Source organism: Oncorhynchus clarkii, chromosome 9 (genome assembly GCF_045791955.1).
Source record: "Oncorhynchus clarkii lewisi isolate Uvic-CL-2024 chromosome 9, UVic_Ocla_1.0, whole genome shotgun sequence".
Classification (NCBI taxonomy): Eukaryota; Metazoa; Chordata; class Actinopteri; order Salmoniformes; family Salmonidae; genus Oncorhynchus; species Oncorhynchus clarkii.
The window spans coordinates 8558756-8578330 of record NC_092155.1 but is presented as its reverse complement, the minus strand read 5'-3'; the positions used below and the strand labels follow the sequence as shown (position 1 = coordinate 8578330).

The 19575-nt window shown below is 40.4% G+C and overlaps 1 protein-coding gene across 1 annotated transcript in view; it reads right to left on the bottom strand.

Annotated features, from left to right (window-relative positions):
- The window catches only part of LOC139417029 (zinc finger protein 721-like), a 30915-nt gene extending 11383 nt beyond the window's left edge, over positions 1-19532 (bottom strand). Inside the window, exons 1-6 of the mRNA XM_071166264.1 lie at positions 19367-19532; positions 16685-17134; positions 14488-14725; positions 12992-14241; positions 6479-6646; positions 4225-4674 (exon numbers count right to left, since the gene is read on the bottom strand). Of these exons, the coding sequence (XP_071022365.1) occupies positions 4225-4674; positions 6479-6646; positions 12992-14241; positions 14488-14725; positions 16685-17134; positions 19367-19532 (2722 nt within the window). The remainder of the gene's footprint in view (positions 1-4224; positions 4675-6478; positions 6647-12991; positions 14242-14487; positions 14726-16684; positions 17135-19366) is intronic.
- Positions 19533-19575: the final 43 nt, after the last annotated feature.

The window sequence follows — 19575 nt, the reverse complement described above, 5'->3', positions numbered from 1 at the left end:
AGAATCAGCTGACTGGAACTAACCAGAAGGATAGAATCAGCTGACTAGAACTAACCAGAAGGAATGGATAGAATCAGCTGACTGGAACTAACCAGAAGGAATGGATAGAATCAGCTGACTGGAACTAACCAGAAGGAATGGATAGAATCAGCTGACTGGAACTAACCAGAAGGAATGGATAGAATCAGCTGACTGGAACTAACCAGAAGGATAGAATCAGCTGACTAGAACTAACCAGAAGGAATGGATAGAATCAGCTGACTGGAACTAACCAGAAGGAATGGATAGAATCAGCTGACTGGAACTAACCAGAAGGAATGGATAGAATCAGCTGACTGGAACTAACCAGAAGGAATGGATAGAATCAGCTGACTGGAACTAACCAGAAGGATAGAATCAGCTGACTAGAACTAACCAGAAGGAATGGATAGAATCAGCTGACTGGAACTAACCAGAAGGAATGGATAGAATCAGCTGACTGGAACTAACCAGAAGGAATGGATAGAATCAGCTGACTGGAACTAACCAGAAGGAATGGATAGAATAGGCTGACTGGAACTAACCAGAAGGAATGGATAGAATCAGTTGACTGGAACTAACCAGAAGGAATGGACAGAATCAGCTGACTGGAACTAACCAGAAGGAATGGATAGAATCAGCTGACTGGAACTAACCAGAAGGAATGGATAGAATCAGCTGACTGGAACTAACCAGAAGGAATGGATAGAATCAGCTGACTGGAACTAACCAAAAGGATAGAATCAGCTGACTAAAACTAACCAAGAAGGAATGGATAGAATCAGCTGACTGGAACTAACCAGAAGGATAGAATCAGCTGACTGGAACTAACCAGAAGGAATGGATAGAATCAGCTGACTAAAACTAACCAGAAGGAATGGATAGAATCAGCTGACTGGAACTAACCAGAAGGATAGAATCAGTTGACTGGAACTAACCAGAAGGAATGGATAGAATCAGCTGACTGGAACTAACCAGAAGGAATGGATAGAATCAGCTGACTGGAACTAACCAGAAGGAATGGATAGAATCAGCTGACTGGAACTAACCAGAAGGATAGAATCAGCTGACTGGAACTAACCAGAAGGATAGAATCAGCTGACTGGAACTAACCAGAAGGATAGAATCAGCTGACTGGAACTAACCAGAAGGATAGAATCAGCTGACTGGAACTAACCAGAAGGAATGGATAGAATCAGCTGACTGGAACTAACCAGAAGGAATGGATAGAATAGGCTGACTGGAACTAACCAGAAGGAATGGATAGAATCAGCTGACTGGAACTAACCAGAAGGAATGGATAGAATCAGCTGACTGGAACTAACCAGAAGGAATGGATAGAATAGGCTGACTGGAACTAACCAGAAGGAATGGATAGAATCAGCTGACTGGAACTAACCAGAAGGAATGGATATAATCAGCTGACTGGAACTAACCAGAAGGAATGGATAGAATCAGCTGACTGGAACTAACCAGAAGGAATGGATAGAATCAGCTGACTGGAACTAACCAGAAGGATAGAATCAGCTGACTGGAACTGGACATTTTTGACAACAACGGTTTTGGAAACCTTCAAAACTTTCCTTTCATATCACCGCAAAATAATTGTATACATATAAGAGGTGTTTTGCGTTTCCCTGAACTACAGGGCATTAGGAAAGTATTCAGACCCCTTCCCTTTATCCACATTGTTACCACATTGACTCCCAATCACGGCCGGATGTGATTCAGCCTGGATTTGAACCAGGTACTGCAGTGACGCCTCTTGTACTATGATGCAGTGTCTTAGACCACTACGCCACTCGGGTGCCCATCTCTGCAGCACTCCACCAATCAGGCTTTTAGGGACGAGTGGCCAGACGGAAGCCACTCCTCTGTAAAAGGCACATGACATGACGGCCCACTTGGAGTTTTCCAAAAGGCACCTAAAGGACTCTCAGACCATGAGAAGTAAAGATTCTCTGGTATGATGAAACCACGATTGAACTCTTTGGCCTGAATGCCAAGGGTCACGCCTGGAGGAAACCTGGCACCATCCCTACAGTGAAGCCTGGTGGTGGCAGCATCATGCTGTGGGGATGTTTTTCAACGGCAGGGACAAGGAGACTTGATCGAGGGAAAGATGAACGGAGCAAAGTACAGAGATCCTTGATGAAAACCTGCTGCAGAGCGTTCAGGACCTCAGACTGGGGCGAAGGTTCACCTTCCATCAGGACAACGACCCTAAGCACACAGTCAAGACAGGAGTGGCTTCGGGAATGGCTCTGAATGTCCTTGAGTGGCCCAGCTAGAGCCCGGACTTGAACCAGATCGAACATCTCTGGAGAGACCTGAAAATAGCTGTGCAGCGACACTCCACATCCAACCTGACAGAGCTCGAGATGATCTGCAGCAAAGAATGGGGGAAACTCCCAAAATACAGGTGTGCCAAGCTTGTAGCATCATACCCAAGAAGACTCAAGGCTGTAATCGCTGCCAAAGGTGCTTCCACAAAGTACTGAGTAAAGGGTCTGAATACGTATGTAAATGTGATATCATTTTTACATTTTTTATAAATGAACCAAAACTCATAAAAAAATGTTTTTTTTTGCTTTGTCATTATGGGGTATTGTGATGTCATTATGGGGTATTGTGATGTCATTATGGGGTATTGTGTGTAGATTGATGAGTAAAAACAACTATTTAATCCGTTTTAGAATAATGTAACTAAATGTGTAAAAAGCTCTGAATACTTTGTAAGACACTTAATTGTAAGACACTTCTTGTGGAAACAGGGAAGGGAACACAACAATTTGGCTCGAAGTTAAACAAAATTCTCTGTGGAAATCTGTGGTAAAACAGCAAGCATACATTCTGTATTTGTAAAGTCATTTTGGGTGATAATTAAGGTTAGTGTTCAAGGTTTCCAAAATTGGTATAGCAATCAAGGATCAATTGTTTCTAAACTGAACAAAAATATAAACGCAACATGTAAAGTGTTGGTCCCATGTTTCATGAGCTGAAACAAAAGATCCCAGAAAATGTTCCATACGCACAAAAAGCTTATTTCTCTCAATGTTTTCACAAATTTGTTTACATCCCTGTTAGTGAGTATTTTTACTTTGCCAAGATAATCCATCCATCTGACAGGTGTGGCATATCAAGAAGTTGATTAAACAGCATGATCATTACACAGGTGCACCTTGTGCTGGGGACAATAAAAGGCCACTCTAAAATGTGCAGTTTTGTCACAACACAGTGCCACAGATGTCTCAGGTTTTGAGGGAGCGTGCAAATGGCATGCTGACTGCAGGAATGTCCACCAGAGCTGTTGCCAGAGAATTAAATGCTAATTTCTCTCATTTCCAACATAATTTTAGAGAATTTGGCAATACGTCCAACTGGCCTCACAACCATAGACCACGTGTGTGGCGTCATTGCGCGAGCGATTTGCTGATGTCAACGTTGTGAACAGAGAGCCCCATGGTGGGGTTATGGTATGGGCAGGCAGGCAGGCAGGCATAAGCAACAAACAACAAACACAATTGTATTTTATCGATGGCAATTTGAATGCACAGAAATACCATGACGAGATCCTGAGGCCCATTGTCGTGCCATTCATCCACCGCCATCACCTCATGTTTCAGCATGATAATATACGACCCCATGTCTCAAGGATCAACTCTATGCGAAGGAGATGTGTCGCGCTGCATGAGGTACATGGTGGTCACACCAGATACTGACTGGTTTTCTGATCCACGCCTCTACCTTTTTTTAAAGGATATCGCTGACCAACAGATGCATATGTATATTCCCAGTCATGTCAAATCCATAAATTAGGGCCTGATGAATTTATTTCAATTGACTGATTTCCCGAAAATACATTTTAACTTTTAAAACCTTTGAAACTGTTGCATGTTGCATTGATATTTTTGTTCAGTGTAGATCACACGTGACCAAATCATCATCCTCAGCTAATCAAAAGGAACGTTTTTAGTAGATCTAATAATAAGAATAATTTTGCACGCCCAATTTTTCAGTTTTTGATTTGTTAAAGTTTGAAATATCCAATAAATGTCGTTCCACTTCATGATTGTGTCCCACCTGTTGTTGATTCTTCACAAAAAAATACAGTTTTATATCTTTATGTTTGAAGCTTGAAATGTGGCAAAAGGTCGCAAAGTTCAAGGGGGCCGAATACTTTCGCAAGGCACTGTATGTACTAACCTATTCTACATAGTTGTATCTCTGGTGTCCTCCGCAGCAGTCTCCGTAGCCGATCATTCTCCTCCTGGTACTCCACTACCGTTTTCTCAACTGCCCCGAAAATCTCCACAGCAGCAGATGCCGTTAAACGCTCATTTAACAACACACTCAACAACTGTAGTTTAGACGTTTTCAGTGGACTGAGAGTTGGGTGTTCAGCTAGTACGGCTTCTTGACATGGGTTCTCCAGATCACATTCACTTTTCACACAGGAAGGAGTGAATATGGAGTCTTTGGTATCAACGAGCCCTTGAAGCTGCTCTTCCTCCTGACTGGTCCTGACTTCCTCCTGTTCCTCTTTAATCTGTTTGGTCTCTGGGTTCTTCTGTCCCAGACTGGGGCTCCACTCCAGCTCACAGTGCTGCTGCTCAGGGGGAACCTCCTCTTCAGAGACAGAGAGCTGCAGGGAGTCTGGAGGGAAGGAGAGGAGGAGCAGAGGTTACCTATAAAGACATGCCTGAGTAGATCTATAGCTAGCTATCAGTAGATATACATACAAACCTATTCTACCATAATTTGCAAATAAATTCATAAAAAATCCTACAATGTGATTTTCTGGATTTTTTTCCCTCATTTTGTCTGTCATAGTTGAAGTGTACCTATGATGACATTTACAGGCCTCTCATCTTTTTAAGTGGGAGAACTTGCACAATTGGTGCATTCTGGATTCGAGACGCCGGGTAGGGGGCCTACAGTACCTCGTGGACTGGGAGGGGTACGGTCCGGAGGAGAGATGCTGGGTTCCGATGGGGGACATTTTGGACCCTTATCTCCCGAGAGATTTCCACCGCCTCCACCCGGATCGCCCAGCACCTCGTCCTCCGGGTCGTCCTCGAGGCCGGTGGCGGCGCACTGCGGGGGCCGCGCGTCGGGGGGGGGGGGGGGGGGGGGGGGGGTACTGTCAAGTTGGCTCCCCTGCCTGTTCGGGCGGTGCTCGGCGGTCGTCGTCACCGTCCTACTAGCCACTACCGATCCCTTTTTCGTTTGTCTGTTGGTTTTGTCTTATTAGTTTCACCTGTGTGTATTTTAGTTTAATTAGCGTCCCTATATATAGTAGGTTGTCCCGCCCTTGTTTTGTGCCGGATTGTTTTGTATTCCTGTTATTTGGTGGTGTTCATGAGTTTTTATTCTCCGGACTATTTTGGTCCTGCTTTGGATTATTTCACCCTGTGTTGGGTTGACCGTTGTTTTGTGCGCCGGAGAATAAACTGTCTAATAATTGAAACCTGCTCTCTGCGCCTGATTCCACCCACCTTAGTAATTCGTGACAGCTATATTGTATTTACTTTGCCACCATGGCCTTTTTTTTTGCCTTTACCTCCCTTATCTCACCTCATTTGCTCACATCGTATATAGACTTGTTTCTACTGTATTATTGACTGTATGTTTGTTTTACTCCATGTGTAACTCTGTGTTGTTGTTTGTGTCGAACTGCTTTGCTTTATCTTGGCCAGGTCGCAATTGTAAATGAGAACATGTTCTCAACTTGCCTACCTGGTTAAATAAAGGTAAAATAAATAAATAAATATAGCTATACTGGTACCCCGTGTATACAGTAATACTGGTACCCTGTGTATATATAGCTATACTGGTACCCTGTGTATAGAGCTACACTGGTACCCTGTGTATACAGCCATACTGGTACCCCGTGTATACAGCTATACTGGTACCCTGTGTATATATAGTCATACTGGTACCTCGTGTCCAGCTATGCTGGTACCAGTGTATACAACAGTATCGTTACTCATTGTCAGGGTTCTCCCCAGGATTTTTTAACAAGGTGGTGCTACTGAGTACGAGGGCAGCGCCCCACTTTGGGCTCTTTGGGGAGAACCCTGTGTTATCTTTATTATTTTTCTCTCTGCATTGTTGGAGGGCCATAAGTAAGTTTATTAGTTAGTTTATGCCTGTTTACGAAGCATGTGACAAATACAATTAGATTTGAAGGCTTTAGATAAGTAATCAAATATGCAGACAACTATATAATCATAGGCCTACGTAATAATTGTTAATGGCTTTCATGGTTTATTTAATCTAGTAAATTACACATTCGCAGATAAAAGCTTGATTGCTTTAGGCCTGTAGACCAATACATACAGTAGTTAGGTAGAACATCTCATGAAAACATTTGGTTGAAACTGTGATCTCTATTTACCTAAGAAGTTTGCTAATTGAGTAGAACTATATCTAACTATCAGTAGATCTACATACTAACCTATTCTACATAGTTGTATCTCCGGTGTGATCCGCAGCAGTCTCCGTAGCCGATCATTCTCCTCCTGGTACTCCACTACCGTTTTCTCAACTGCACCGAAAATCTCCACAGCAGCCGTAGTTAAGCGCTCATTTAAAAACACACGAGAAAACTGTAGTTTAGACATATTTCAGACGACTGGGAGTTGGGTATTCTATTTAGGTCAGTCAGTAGCTAACTAGGTCGTTCTTTACTCCACAACAATAACGCTCAAAATCAAAACAATGTCACTTCAGAGAGGAAGAGGCGAAGCGAGAGATTAGAGGTTACACTCGCTAAAATCTGTCCAAAATAATCCTGATACGTTTCAATGGATTTATTTCGGACGTAATCATGTCGCCTGCATTCCTACTTTTGGGACAAGGATTTTTATTGTCAGGATTGAGTGACATGAGCATCTCATCATTACATACAGATCTTTGTTCACCTCCAATCCTACTTCCGTGTTCTAGTCGAGGAATTTTCGAAAACTCCTTGGTTCTTCTGGAACCCGGAAACATACAACAGCGTCGCCAGATGGGTGGAGGTTTATTATTGTGCAAGGCAGCCAGCCTACTGACCAGAGGTGTATTCTACAAAGCATGTCCCTGAGTTAGCTAGCAAACTAGCCTACACAATATATATACGCTTGAAATGGGCTTGGTCAATTTGACTAAACCAAAAACCCATATCAAACTTTAGCTGTCTCAATCCACCTGATTATCAGTCATTATTTTTGGTTGTTTATCAAAGTTATTGAACCCACTTTGTATTACAAACTGGGTGGTTCGAGCCCTGAATGATGATTGGCTAACAGCCGTGGTATATCAGACCGTATACCACCGGTATGACAAAACATTTATTTTTACTCCCGTAATTATATTGGTAACTAGTTTCTGATAGAAATAAGATACCTCAGGGGTTTGTGGTATATGGCCAATATAACACGCGATGAGTCGTGCCTAAGAACATCCCTTAGCCGTGGTATATTGGCCATATACTACACCTCCTTGTGCCTTATTGCTTAATGATACCCCTCAGTCACTGGGGGTTGGTGGGAGGAGCTTTAGGAGGACAGGCTGGGATGGAATCAACTACTGCCTTCAGTAGTAAAGCAGTAAAGGGAAACGATAACTACATGTAGACAAACAGTGGTTATCATCAATATAGGATGATGTGGGATAATCAATTCATCATCAGGAGTCGACTGTATATAATTTCTCCATATACGAGACTAAATCAATATCATCAATGAGCAGCATTAGGTCAGAATTGATGAGAAATGCATTTTCTGGAAAATATCACTACCATTTTTAATGAATCAATTACATCCGTCAAACATTATCTCAATACCCTGAGAGACATTCTGAATCAATAACATCAGTCAAAACATTATCTCAATACCCTGAGAGACATTCTGAATCAATAACATCAGTCAAAACATTATCTCAATACCCTGAGAGACATTCTGAATCAATAACATCCGTCAAACATTATCTCAATACCCTGAGAGACATTCTGAATCAATAACATCAGTCAAAACATTATCTCAATACCCTGAGAGACATTCTGAATCAATAACATCCGTCAAACATGATCTCAATACCCTGAGAGACATTCTGAATCAATAACATCCGTCAAACATTATCTCAATACCCTGAGAGACATTATGAATCAATAACATCAGTCAAAACATTATCTCAATACCCTGAGAGACATTCTGAATCAATAACATCCGTCAAACATTATCTCAATACCCTGAGAGACATTCTGAATCAATAACATCCGTCAAACATTATCTCAATACCCTGAGAGACATTCTGAATCAATAACATCAGTCAAAACATTATCTCAATACCCTGAGAGACATTCTGAATCAATAACATCCGTCAAACATTATCTCAATACCCTGAGAGACATTCTGAATCAATAACATCAGTCAAAACATGATCTCAATACCCTGAGAGACATTCTGAATCAATAACATCCGTCAAACATGATCTCAATACCCTGAGAGACATTCTGAATCAATAACATCCGTCAAACATGATCTCAATACCCTGAGAGACATTCTGAATCAATAACATCAGTCAAAACATTATCTCAATACCCTGAGAGACATTCTGAATCAATAACATCAGTCAAAACATTATCTCAATACCCTGAGAGACATTCTGAATCAATAACATCCGTCAAACATTATCTCAATACCCTGAGAGACATTCTGAATCAATAACATCAGTCAAAACATTATCTCAATACCCTGAGAGACATTCTGAATCAATAACATCAGTCAAAACATTATCTCAATACCCTGAGAGACATTCTGAATCAATAACATCCGTCAAACATTATCTCAATACCCTGAGAGACATTCTGAATCAATAACATCCGCCAAACATTATCTCAATATCCTGAGGGACATTCTGAATCAATAACATCCGTCAAACATTATCTCAATACCCTGAGAGACATTCTGAATCAATAACATCAGTCAAAACATTATCTCAATACCCTGAGAGACATTCTGAATCAATGACATCAGTCAAAACATTATCTCAATACCCTGAGAGACATTCTGAATCAATAACATCCGTCAAACATTATCTCAATACCCCGAGAGACATTCTGAATCAATAACATCCGTCAAACATGATCTCAATACCCTGAGAGACATTCTGAATCAATAACATCAGTCAAAACATTATCTCAATACCCTGAGAGACATTCTGAATCAATAACATCCGTCAAACATTATCTCAATACCCTGAGAGACATTCTGAATCAATAACATCAGTCAAAACATTATCTCAATACCCTGAGAGACATTCTGAATCAATAACATCCGTCAAACATGATCTCAATACCCTGAGAGACATTCTGAATCAATAACATCAGTCAAAACATTATCTCAATATCCTGAGAGACATTCTGAATCAATAACATCAGTCAAAACATTATCTCAATACCCTGAGAGACATTCTGAATCAATGACATCAGTCAAAACATTATCTCAATACCCTGAGAGACATTCTGAATCAATAACATCCGTCAAACATTATCTCAATACCCCGAGAGACATTCTGAATCAATAACATCCGTCAAACATGATCTCAATACCCTGAGAGACATTCTGAATCAATAACATCAGTCAAAACATTATCTCAATACCCTGAGAGACATTCTGAATCAATAACATCCGTCAAACATTATCTCAATACCCTGAGAGACATTCTGAATCAATAACATCAGTCAAACATTATCTCAATACCCTGAGAGACATTCTGAATCAATAACATCAGTCAAACATTATCTCAATACCCTGAGAGACATTCTGAACCAAACGACCAGATATTCCCGTTTCTAACAGCATGAAAAAAATCAACAGACGTTGAACAGCAGATCTGTCTGTGAGATTCTCATAAAACAGTGGACTACTTTTTTGACCATTACCTCGTCATTCAAATCAAATCAAACTTTATTTACATAGAACGTTTTACAAAAAAATAAATCCATCACACATTTAATTATCTCAACCCAACAGCATGAATGATCCAGAGTTGCTTTGCTTTCCTGAGACTGTTGTCTACACCTTGCCTTAGTTTCAAGGTTCTTGACGTTCACATCACTGAGAACCTGACATGGAACCACACCATCACCACATGGACAAGAAGGAGCAACAGCCACTCCAACTTCGGCATAATTGAGAACATCCTGATTATACTGTTCTATTGATATTATACTGTTATTATATTGTTATTATATTGTTATTCTACTGTTCTATTGTTATTATACTGTTATTCTACTGTTATTATATTGTTATTCTATTGTTATTCTACTGTTATTATATTGTTATTCTACTGTTATTCTATTGTTATTCTACTGTTATTCTACTGTTATTATATTGTTATTCTATTGTTATTCTACTGTTATTATATTGTTATTCTACTGTTATTCTATTGTTATTCTACTGTTATTCTACTGTTATTATATTGTTATTCTATTGTTATTCTACTGTTATTATATTGTTATTCTACTGTTATTCTATTGTTATTCTACTGTTATTCTATTGTTATTCTACTGTTATTCTATTGTTATTCTACTGCTCTACTGTTATTATACTGTTATTATATTGTTATTCTATTGTTATTCTATTGTTATTATACTGTTATTCTATTGTTATTATACTGTTATTATATTGTTATTCTATTGTTATTCTATTGTTATTATACTGTTATTCTACTGTTATTATATTGTTATTATATTGTTATTCTACTGTTCTACTGTTATTATATTGTTATTCTATTGTTATTCTATTGTTATTATACTGTTATTCTACTGTTATTATATTGTTATTATATTGTTATTCTACTGTTCTATTGTTATTATACTGTTATTCTATTGTTATTATATTGTTATTATATTGTTATTCTACTGTTCTATTGTTATTATATTGTTATTCTACTGTTATTATACTGTTATTATATTGTTATTCTATTGTTATTCTACTGTTCTACTGTTATTATATTGTTATTATACTGTTCTATTGTTATTCTATTGTTATTCTATTGTTATTCTACTGTTCTATTGTTATTCTACTGTTCTATTGTTATTCTATTGTTATTCTACTGTTATTCTACTGTTATTATATTGTTATTCTACTGTTAATTGACTGTTATTATATTGTTATTCTACTGTTAATTGACTGTTATTCTATTGTTATTCTACTGTTATTATATTGTTATTATATTGTTACTGTATTGAGCCTATATTTTGGTACTTTTTATTTTATATTATTGTTGTCAAGAGGTGAACCAAGAGGTTACGCACGTCATTGTATTGTGTACTGTACACCAGGGCTGTTCAATGGGCACGATTCAGTTATGCTGAGCCACGGGGCACATGCTGTTACGTCATCAGGTCCAAAGTGGGGTGGGTGGAGATCCCTTCTCAAATGGAACAGTAATCTGTGCTGCTCAGTCATGTTGTGAACAAGGCAGAATGGTGCATTGTTCAGAAACAGAAACATCTCTTTTCCATCAAATAAATGTTACAATAATCAACTTTATTTCATTGGCAGATAAGAAAATAAATGACTTTTGCAATATGAAAACACAGACTCCTACTCATTATTCCTTGTATTGCTTCTACATCACTTTGCTTTGAGCCAACTTCGCCCGTGGGCTTTGATCGGGGCACCTGGGTCACACAGGGGAGGCAGCCAGGTCACAAAACCAATACAGTCAACTTTCACTCGGTGTAAAACACCTACACGGGGGACCGGGCCAGATTAATACAACCGCCTGTGTCCGTCCTGGAGGGCCAAAACACTTTTGGTTTCTAATCAAAGACTAATTCAAACAGGCGACACCCATCTTCTGACAAAATATGTATTTGTCCTGATTTCTTTCTTTGAAGACGTAATTTACATTCTTTAGCAGATGAGCCTTACAATTGAATATTTTACCACAGACTGAGCAACCATGTTGTTTATCTCCTATGTGAGTCAGTCTATGCTTCCCCTAGCGACTGAAGCTTTTCCCACAGTCACCACAGCTAAATATTATATCTCTTTTCGGAGGAGTTGGCATAATAGTGGAAGTCGAATTTCCTTTGGACTTTGTGTGGAATGACTTACTGTCAAATTTGATTTACATACAATGTTTTGCAAAAGTCAATCGATCGCACATATATATTTCTGTAACCCAAAGCATGAATGATCCAGAGTTAAGGTAGCATTAAAATAAGCAGACAAGACAAACTTTATTGTCCATTAAGTTTAAACTGAATGCAAACGTGTCGTTGGCACTCTGAGTTGTAATAAAAGTATGAAAACAGACATAAAACATACACAAACACATTAAACATTGACATGTCAAAATTAAACAAAAAATTAAACATCAATGAGAGGTACCAGAATTGTAATTGAGAACACTCAATCTGCTATTTGTATACCACGATCAGTGTGAGTTTGCTTGCATTAAAACGTCATACTATCTTAAGTAGGGAAAGAAACGGCCTTGCCTTTTTGTAGATGAGGTCAGTGTTTTGTGGTTGAAAAGTTTGTGGTCGAAAATTGTCCCCAAGTATTTAAAATGTGTGACTTGCTCCACGTCCTTCCATACTTTGTCCAATGCCAATATGTTGCCATTCATTTTTGTCCATTTCAGGGGGGTATTCCCTTACATAGTGACAGGCTCAAGAGAAGGGCTTCCATTTTCCCCAAATTGATTTCCTCCAAGGCACAGTTTTTTATTCTTGGTGACGTTGAGGTCAAGAAAGCTACTGTCAAACCACGTCAAGAGGCAGTCAATGGACTGGAGTAGCTGGAGATGGACTTGACCTCCAGGCAAGCAACCAGAGCCATGTCGTCTGCATATTTGATGAGGGCCATATCGCTGTTGCTTCCTAAGAGATTTGTCCATATCCTGCCTTTTTATTCACTAACCTGACAGATAATCTCTTTGTCCTAATGTTCTTTCCTCTTTCAGTTTCTGTCCTGTTTTCGTCCTTTGTGGATTTTATCCACATGCCTCAGCAGATGAGATTTATGAGTGAATCCTTTACCACAGACGGAGCAGCCATGTGGTTTCTCTCCTGTGTGAATCAGTATATGCCTCCTTAGGTCCGCCTTCTGAATGAAGCTTTTCCCACAGTCACCACACCTATATGGTTTCTCTCCTGTGTGAGTCCGAATATGTTCAGTTAGGTGTCCCTTCTCATCGAAGTTTTCCCCACAGTCACCACAGCGAAAGGAATTATCTCTGCTGTGAGTCCGTATATGCGTGGTTAAGTTCCCCCTTTGATTGAAGCTTTTCCCACAGTCTCCACAGCTAAATGGTTTCTCTCCTGTGTGAGTCCGTAAATGCATGTTTAGGTTCCCCCTCTTATTGAAGCTTTTCCCACAGTCTCCACAGGTAAAGAGTTTCTCTCCTGTGTGAGACAATATATGTATCTTAAGGGACCCTTTATGCCTGTAGCTTTTCCCACAGTCACCACAGATAAATGGTTTCTCTCCTGTGTGAGTTCGAATATGCATGGTTAAGACCTCCTTGCGATTAAAGCTTTTCCCACAGTCTCCACAGCTAAACGGTTTCTCTCCTGTGTGAGTCAGTTTATGCATGGTTAGGTGTCGCTTGAGCCCAAAGCTTTTCCCGCAGTCTCCACAGGTAAAAGGTTTCTCTCCCGTGTGTGTCAGTTTATGAATGCTTAGGTTCCCCTTCTGACTAAAACTTTTCCCACAGTCACCACAGCTAAAAGGTTTCTCACCTGTGTGAGTCAGTTTATGAACAGTAAGGTGTCCCCTCTGACTGAAGCTTTTCCCACAGTCACCACAGCTAAATGGTTTCTCTCCTGTGTGAATCAGTACATGTTCAGTTAGGTTCCCCTTCTGACTGAAGCTTTTCCCACAGTCACCACAGATAAAGGGTTTCTCTCCTTTGTGAATCCTCATGTGCCTAGATAGATCTCCTTTGTATTTGAAGGTCTTTCTACAAACAGGGCAGATACAGGGTTTACCACCATGACAGAGCCTGACATGGGCCTTCAGTTTACAGGTGGAGTTGTAGTGTTTATTGCCGAAGCTGCAGTCACTGAGTCTCTTCTTGGTGAGAGTCACATGCCTCTGCAGGTCAGCTTTCGGAGCAAACGTTTCACCACAGTCACGGCAGTGGCTAGTTTTTATAGACGTGGTGCTGTGTTTGGAACAGTGTTCCCCCATTGGTGGGTTGGGATCCAATGGTGGGCTGGGATCCAATGGTGGGCTGGGATCCAATGGTGGGCTAGGATCCAATGGTGTGCTGCTGTCAAGTCCTACTGGGTTTCTGCTTACGGCTGAACTGTGGCTGAAGGCATTGTTTTGATTATCTGGAAGGTCACATGGAATGTTGAGACCCTTAATGTGGGTCACAGTGACAAAAGGTGTGAGATCCACTGGTTTAGAGTCACTCTCTCTGTTCTCCACAGTCTGGGTTTGGGGAAGAGTCAAGGACTGAAGTGGGTCCTCCTGATCACATTCACTTTTCACACAGGAAGGAGTGAATAAGGAGTCTTTGGTAACAAAGAGCCCTTGAAGCTTCTCTTCCTCATGACTGGTCCTGACTTCCTCCTGTTCCTCTTTAATCTGTGTGGTCTCTGGGTCCTCCTGTCCCAGACTGGGGCTCCACTCCTGCTCACAGTGCTGCTGCTCAGGGGGAACCTCCTCTTCAGAGACAGAGAGCTGCAGGCAGTCTAGAGGGAAGGGGAGGAGGAGCAGAGGTTATTTATAACAGAATTTGGAATCACTCATGAATTATAGATCTCTATGATATTCAATTTCAATGTTCTTCCTTAGCATGGATCTCTATGATCTATATAGTCTGAGTGCAGATAGCTAGCTAGGTATTTGCTTTCCTTAGCATGGATCTCTATGATCTATACAGCCTGAGTGCAGATAGCTAGCTAGGTATTTGCTTTCCTTAGCATGGATCTCTATGATCTATACAGCCTGAGTGCAGATAGCTAGCTAGGTATTTGCTTTCCTTAGCATGGATCTCTATGATCTATATAGCCTGAGTGCAGACAGCTAGCTAGGTATTTGCTTTCCTTCACACAAGCCATATAGGTGGGGGGTTAACATGCCTACTATTGAACACACTGTTGCTAATGAGAACAAAAGTTCCACCGACACTGTCTAACCCTTAACAATCCTTGCACATCTGAAAAATAGTGTATGTTTTAGAGGATCGAAGGACCATGATTGGCATAAAAACCGTAGGTTAAGGTTAAGCTTAGCATCCACTACAGCATGTCTGAACCCCCACTTCTCCTTATATGGTACCTTACTAAACCCCCACTTCTCCTTATATGGTAACTTTCAAAACCCCCACTTCTCCTTGTATGGTTCCTTACTTAACCCCCACTTCTCCTTGTATGGTTCCTTTCTAAACCCCCACTTCTCCTTATATGGTCACTTTCAAAACCCCCTCTTCTCCTTATATGGCTCCTTACAAAACCCCCACTTCTCCTTATATGGCTCCTTTCAAAAACCCCACTTCTCCTTATATGGCTCCTTTCAAAACCCCCACTTCTCCTTATATGGTAACTTTCAAAACCCCCACTTCTCCTTGTATGGTTCCTTACTTAACCCCCACTTCTCCTTGTATGATTCCTTTCTAAACCCCCACTTCTCCTTATATGGTAACTTTCAAAACCCCCTCTTCTCCTTATATGGCTCCTTTCAAAACCCCCACTTCTCCTTATATGGCTCCTTTCTAAACCCTCACTTCTCCTTATATGGCTCCTTTCTAAACCCCCACTTCTCCTTATATGGCTCCTTTCTAAACCCCTACTTCTCCAGAGAGATATACTGGTAGCAGCATAGAGACCAGGAAGGATGAGTATTCAGACCCCTTCACTTTTTCCACATATTGTTACGTTACAGGCGTATTCTAAAATTGATTACATTTTCCTCAACAATCTACACATAATATCCCATAATGACAAAGCAAAAACTATTTTTTGTTTGTTGGTATTTGTAAAGTCATTTTGGATGATAGTTAAGTTTAGTGTTCAAAGTTTCCAAATCTGTATAGCAATCAAGGATAAATTGTTCCTAAACAACTGAACAAAAATATAAACGCAACATGGAAAGTGTTGGTCCCATGTTTCATGAGCTGAAACAAAAGATCCCAGAAATGTTCCATACGCACAAAAAGCTTATTTCTCTCAAAATGTTTTCACACATTTGTTTACATCCCTGTTAGTGAGTATTTTTACTTTGCCAAGATAATCCATCCATCTGACAGGTGTGGCATATCAAGATGCTGATTAAACAGCATAATCATTACACAGGTGCACCTTGTGTTGGGGACAATAAAAGGCCACTATAAAATGTGCGGTTTTGTCACACAAACCCAATGCCACAGATGTCTCAAGTTGAGGGAGCGTGCAAATGGCAAGCTGACTGCAGGAATGTCCACCAGAGCTGTTGCCAGAGAATTAAATGTTTATTTCTCTGCCATAAGCCACATCCAACATCATTTTAGAGAATTTGACAGTACGTCCAACCGGCCTCACAAACGCAGACCACGTGTATGGTGTTGTTGGGAGGGCGGTTTGCTGATGTCAACATTGTGAACAGAGTGCCCGGAAACAGTTTATTAGCTAAGTAGAACCGTAGCTAGCTAGGTATTAGATCTACATACAAACCTATTCTACATAGTTGTATCTCTGGTGTCCTCCGCAGCAGTCTCCGTAGCCGATCATTCTCCTCCTGGTACTCTGCTACAGTTTTCTCAATCGCACCAAAAATCTCCACAGCAGCAGATGCCGTTAAACATTGATTTAACAACACACTCAACAACTGTAGTTTAGACGTTTTCAGTGGACTGAGAGTTGGGTGTTCAGCTAGTACGGCTTCTTGACATGGGTTCTCCAGATCACATTCACTTTTCACACAGGAAGGAGTGAATATGGAGTCTTTGGTATCAAAGAGACCTTGAAGCTGCTCTTCCTCCTGACTGGTCCTGACTTCCTCCTGTTCCTCTTTAATCTGTTTGGTCTCTGGGTCCTTCTGCCCCAGACTGGGGCTCCACTCCTGCTCACAGTGCTGCTGCTCAGGGGGAACCTCCTCTTCAGAGACAGAGAGCTGCAGGGAGTCTGGAGGGAAGGAGAGGAGGGTCAGAGGTTACCTATACATAAATGCCTGAGTATATATATAGTCATACTGGTATCCTGTGCATATATATATAGTCATACTGGTACCCTGTATATATATATATAGTCATACTGGTACCTTGTGCATATATATATAGTCATACTGGTACCCTGTGCATATATATATAGTCATACTGGTACCCTGTGCATATATATATATATATATATATATATATATATATATATATATATAGTCATACTGGTACCCTGTGCATATATATATAGTCATACTGGTACCCTGTATATATATATAGTCATACTGGTACCCTGTATATATATAGTCATACTGGTACCCTGTGCATATATATATATATAGTCATACTGGTACCCTGTGCATATATATATATATATAGTCATACTGGTACCCTGTGCATATATATATATATAGTCATACTGGTACCCTGTATATATATAGTCATACTGGTACCCTGTGCATATATATATATATAGTCATACTGGTACCCTGTATATATATAGTCATACTGGTACCCTGTATATATATAGTCATACTGGTACCCTGTATAAATATATATAGTCATACTGGTACCCCGTGTATACAGCCATACTGGTACAACGTGTATATAGCTATACTGGTACCCTGTGTATACAGCCATACTGGTACAACATGTATATAGCTATACTGGTACCCTGTGTATATAGCTATAATGGTACCCTGTGTATACAGCCATACTGGTACCCTGTGTATACAGCCATACTGGTACCCCGTGTATATAGCTATACTCGTACCCTGTGTATATAGCCATACTGGTACCCTGTGTATATAGCCACAACGGTACCCTGTGTACATAGCTATACTGGTACCCTGTGTATATAGCTATACTGGTACCCCATGTATATAGCTATACTGGTACCCTGTGTATATATAGCTATACTGGTACCCTGTGTATATATAGCTATACTGGTACCCTGTGTATACAGCCATACTGGTACCCCATGTATATAGCTATACTGGTACCCTGTGTATATATAGCTATACTGGTACCCCGTGTATATAGCTATACTGGTACCCTGTGTATACAGCCATACTGGTACCCTGTGTATATAGCTATAATGGTACCCTGTGTATACAGCCATACTGGTACCCTGTGTATACAGCCATACTGGTACCCCGTGTATATAGCTATACTGGTACCCTGTGTATACAGCCATACTGGTACCCTGTGTATATATAGCTATACTGGTACCCTGTGTATATATAGCTATACTGGTACCCTGTGTATACAGCCATACTGGTACCCCATGTATATAGCTATACTGGTACCCTGTGTATATATAGCTATACTGGTACCCCGTGTATATAGCTATACTGGTACCCTGTGTATACAGCCATACTGGTACCCTGTGTATATAGCTATAATGGTACCCTGTGTATACAGCCATACTGGTACCCTGTGTATACAGCCATACTGGTACCCCGTGTATATAGCTATACTGGTACCCTGTGTATACAGCCATACTGGTACCCCATGTATATAGCTATACTGGTACCCTGTGTATATATAGCTATACTGGTACCCCGTGTATATAGCTATACTGGTACCCTGTGTATACAGCCATACTGGTACCCTGTGTATACAGCCATACTGGTACCCCGTGTATACAGCTATACTGGTACCCTGTGTATATATAGTCATACTGGTACCTCGTGTCCAGCTATACTGGTACCCCGTGTATACAACAGTATCGTTACTCATTGTCAGGGTTCTCCCCAGGATTTTTTAACAAGGTGGTGCTACTGAGTACGAGGGCAGCGCCCCACTCTGGGCTCTTTGGGGAGAACCCTGTGTTATCTTTATTATTTTTCTCTCTGCATTGTTGGAGGGCCATAAGTAAGTTTATTGGTTAGTTTATGTTAGTTTATGCCTGTTTACGAAGCATGTGACAAATACAAGGCTTTAGATAAGTAATCAAATATGCAGACAACTATATAATCATAGGATACGTAATAATTGTTAATGGCTTTAATGGTTTATTTAATCTAGTAAATTACACAGATAAAAGCTTGCTTTCTTTAGGCCTGTAGACCAATACATACAGTAGTTAGGTAGAACATTTCATTCAAAACATTTGGTTGAAACGGTGATCTCTATTTACCTAAGCATTTGACTAATTGAGTAGAACTATATCTAACTATCAGTAGATCTACATACTAACCTATTCTACATAGTTGTATCTCTGGAGTGATCCCCAGCAGTCTCCGTAGCCGATCATTCTCCTCCTGGTACTCCACCACCGTTTTCTCAACTGCCCCGAAAATCTCCACAGCAGCCGTAGTTAAACGCTCATTTAAAAACACACGAGAAAACTGTAGTTTAGACATATTTCAGACGACTGGGAGTTGGGTAGTCTATTTAGTTCAGTCA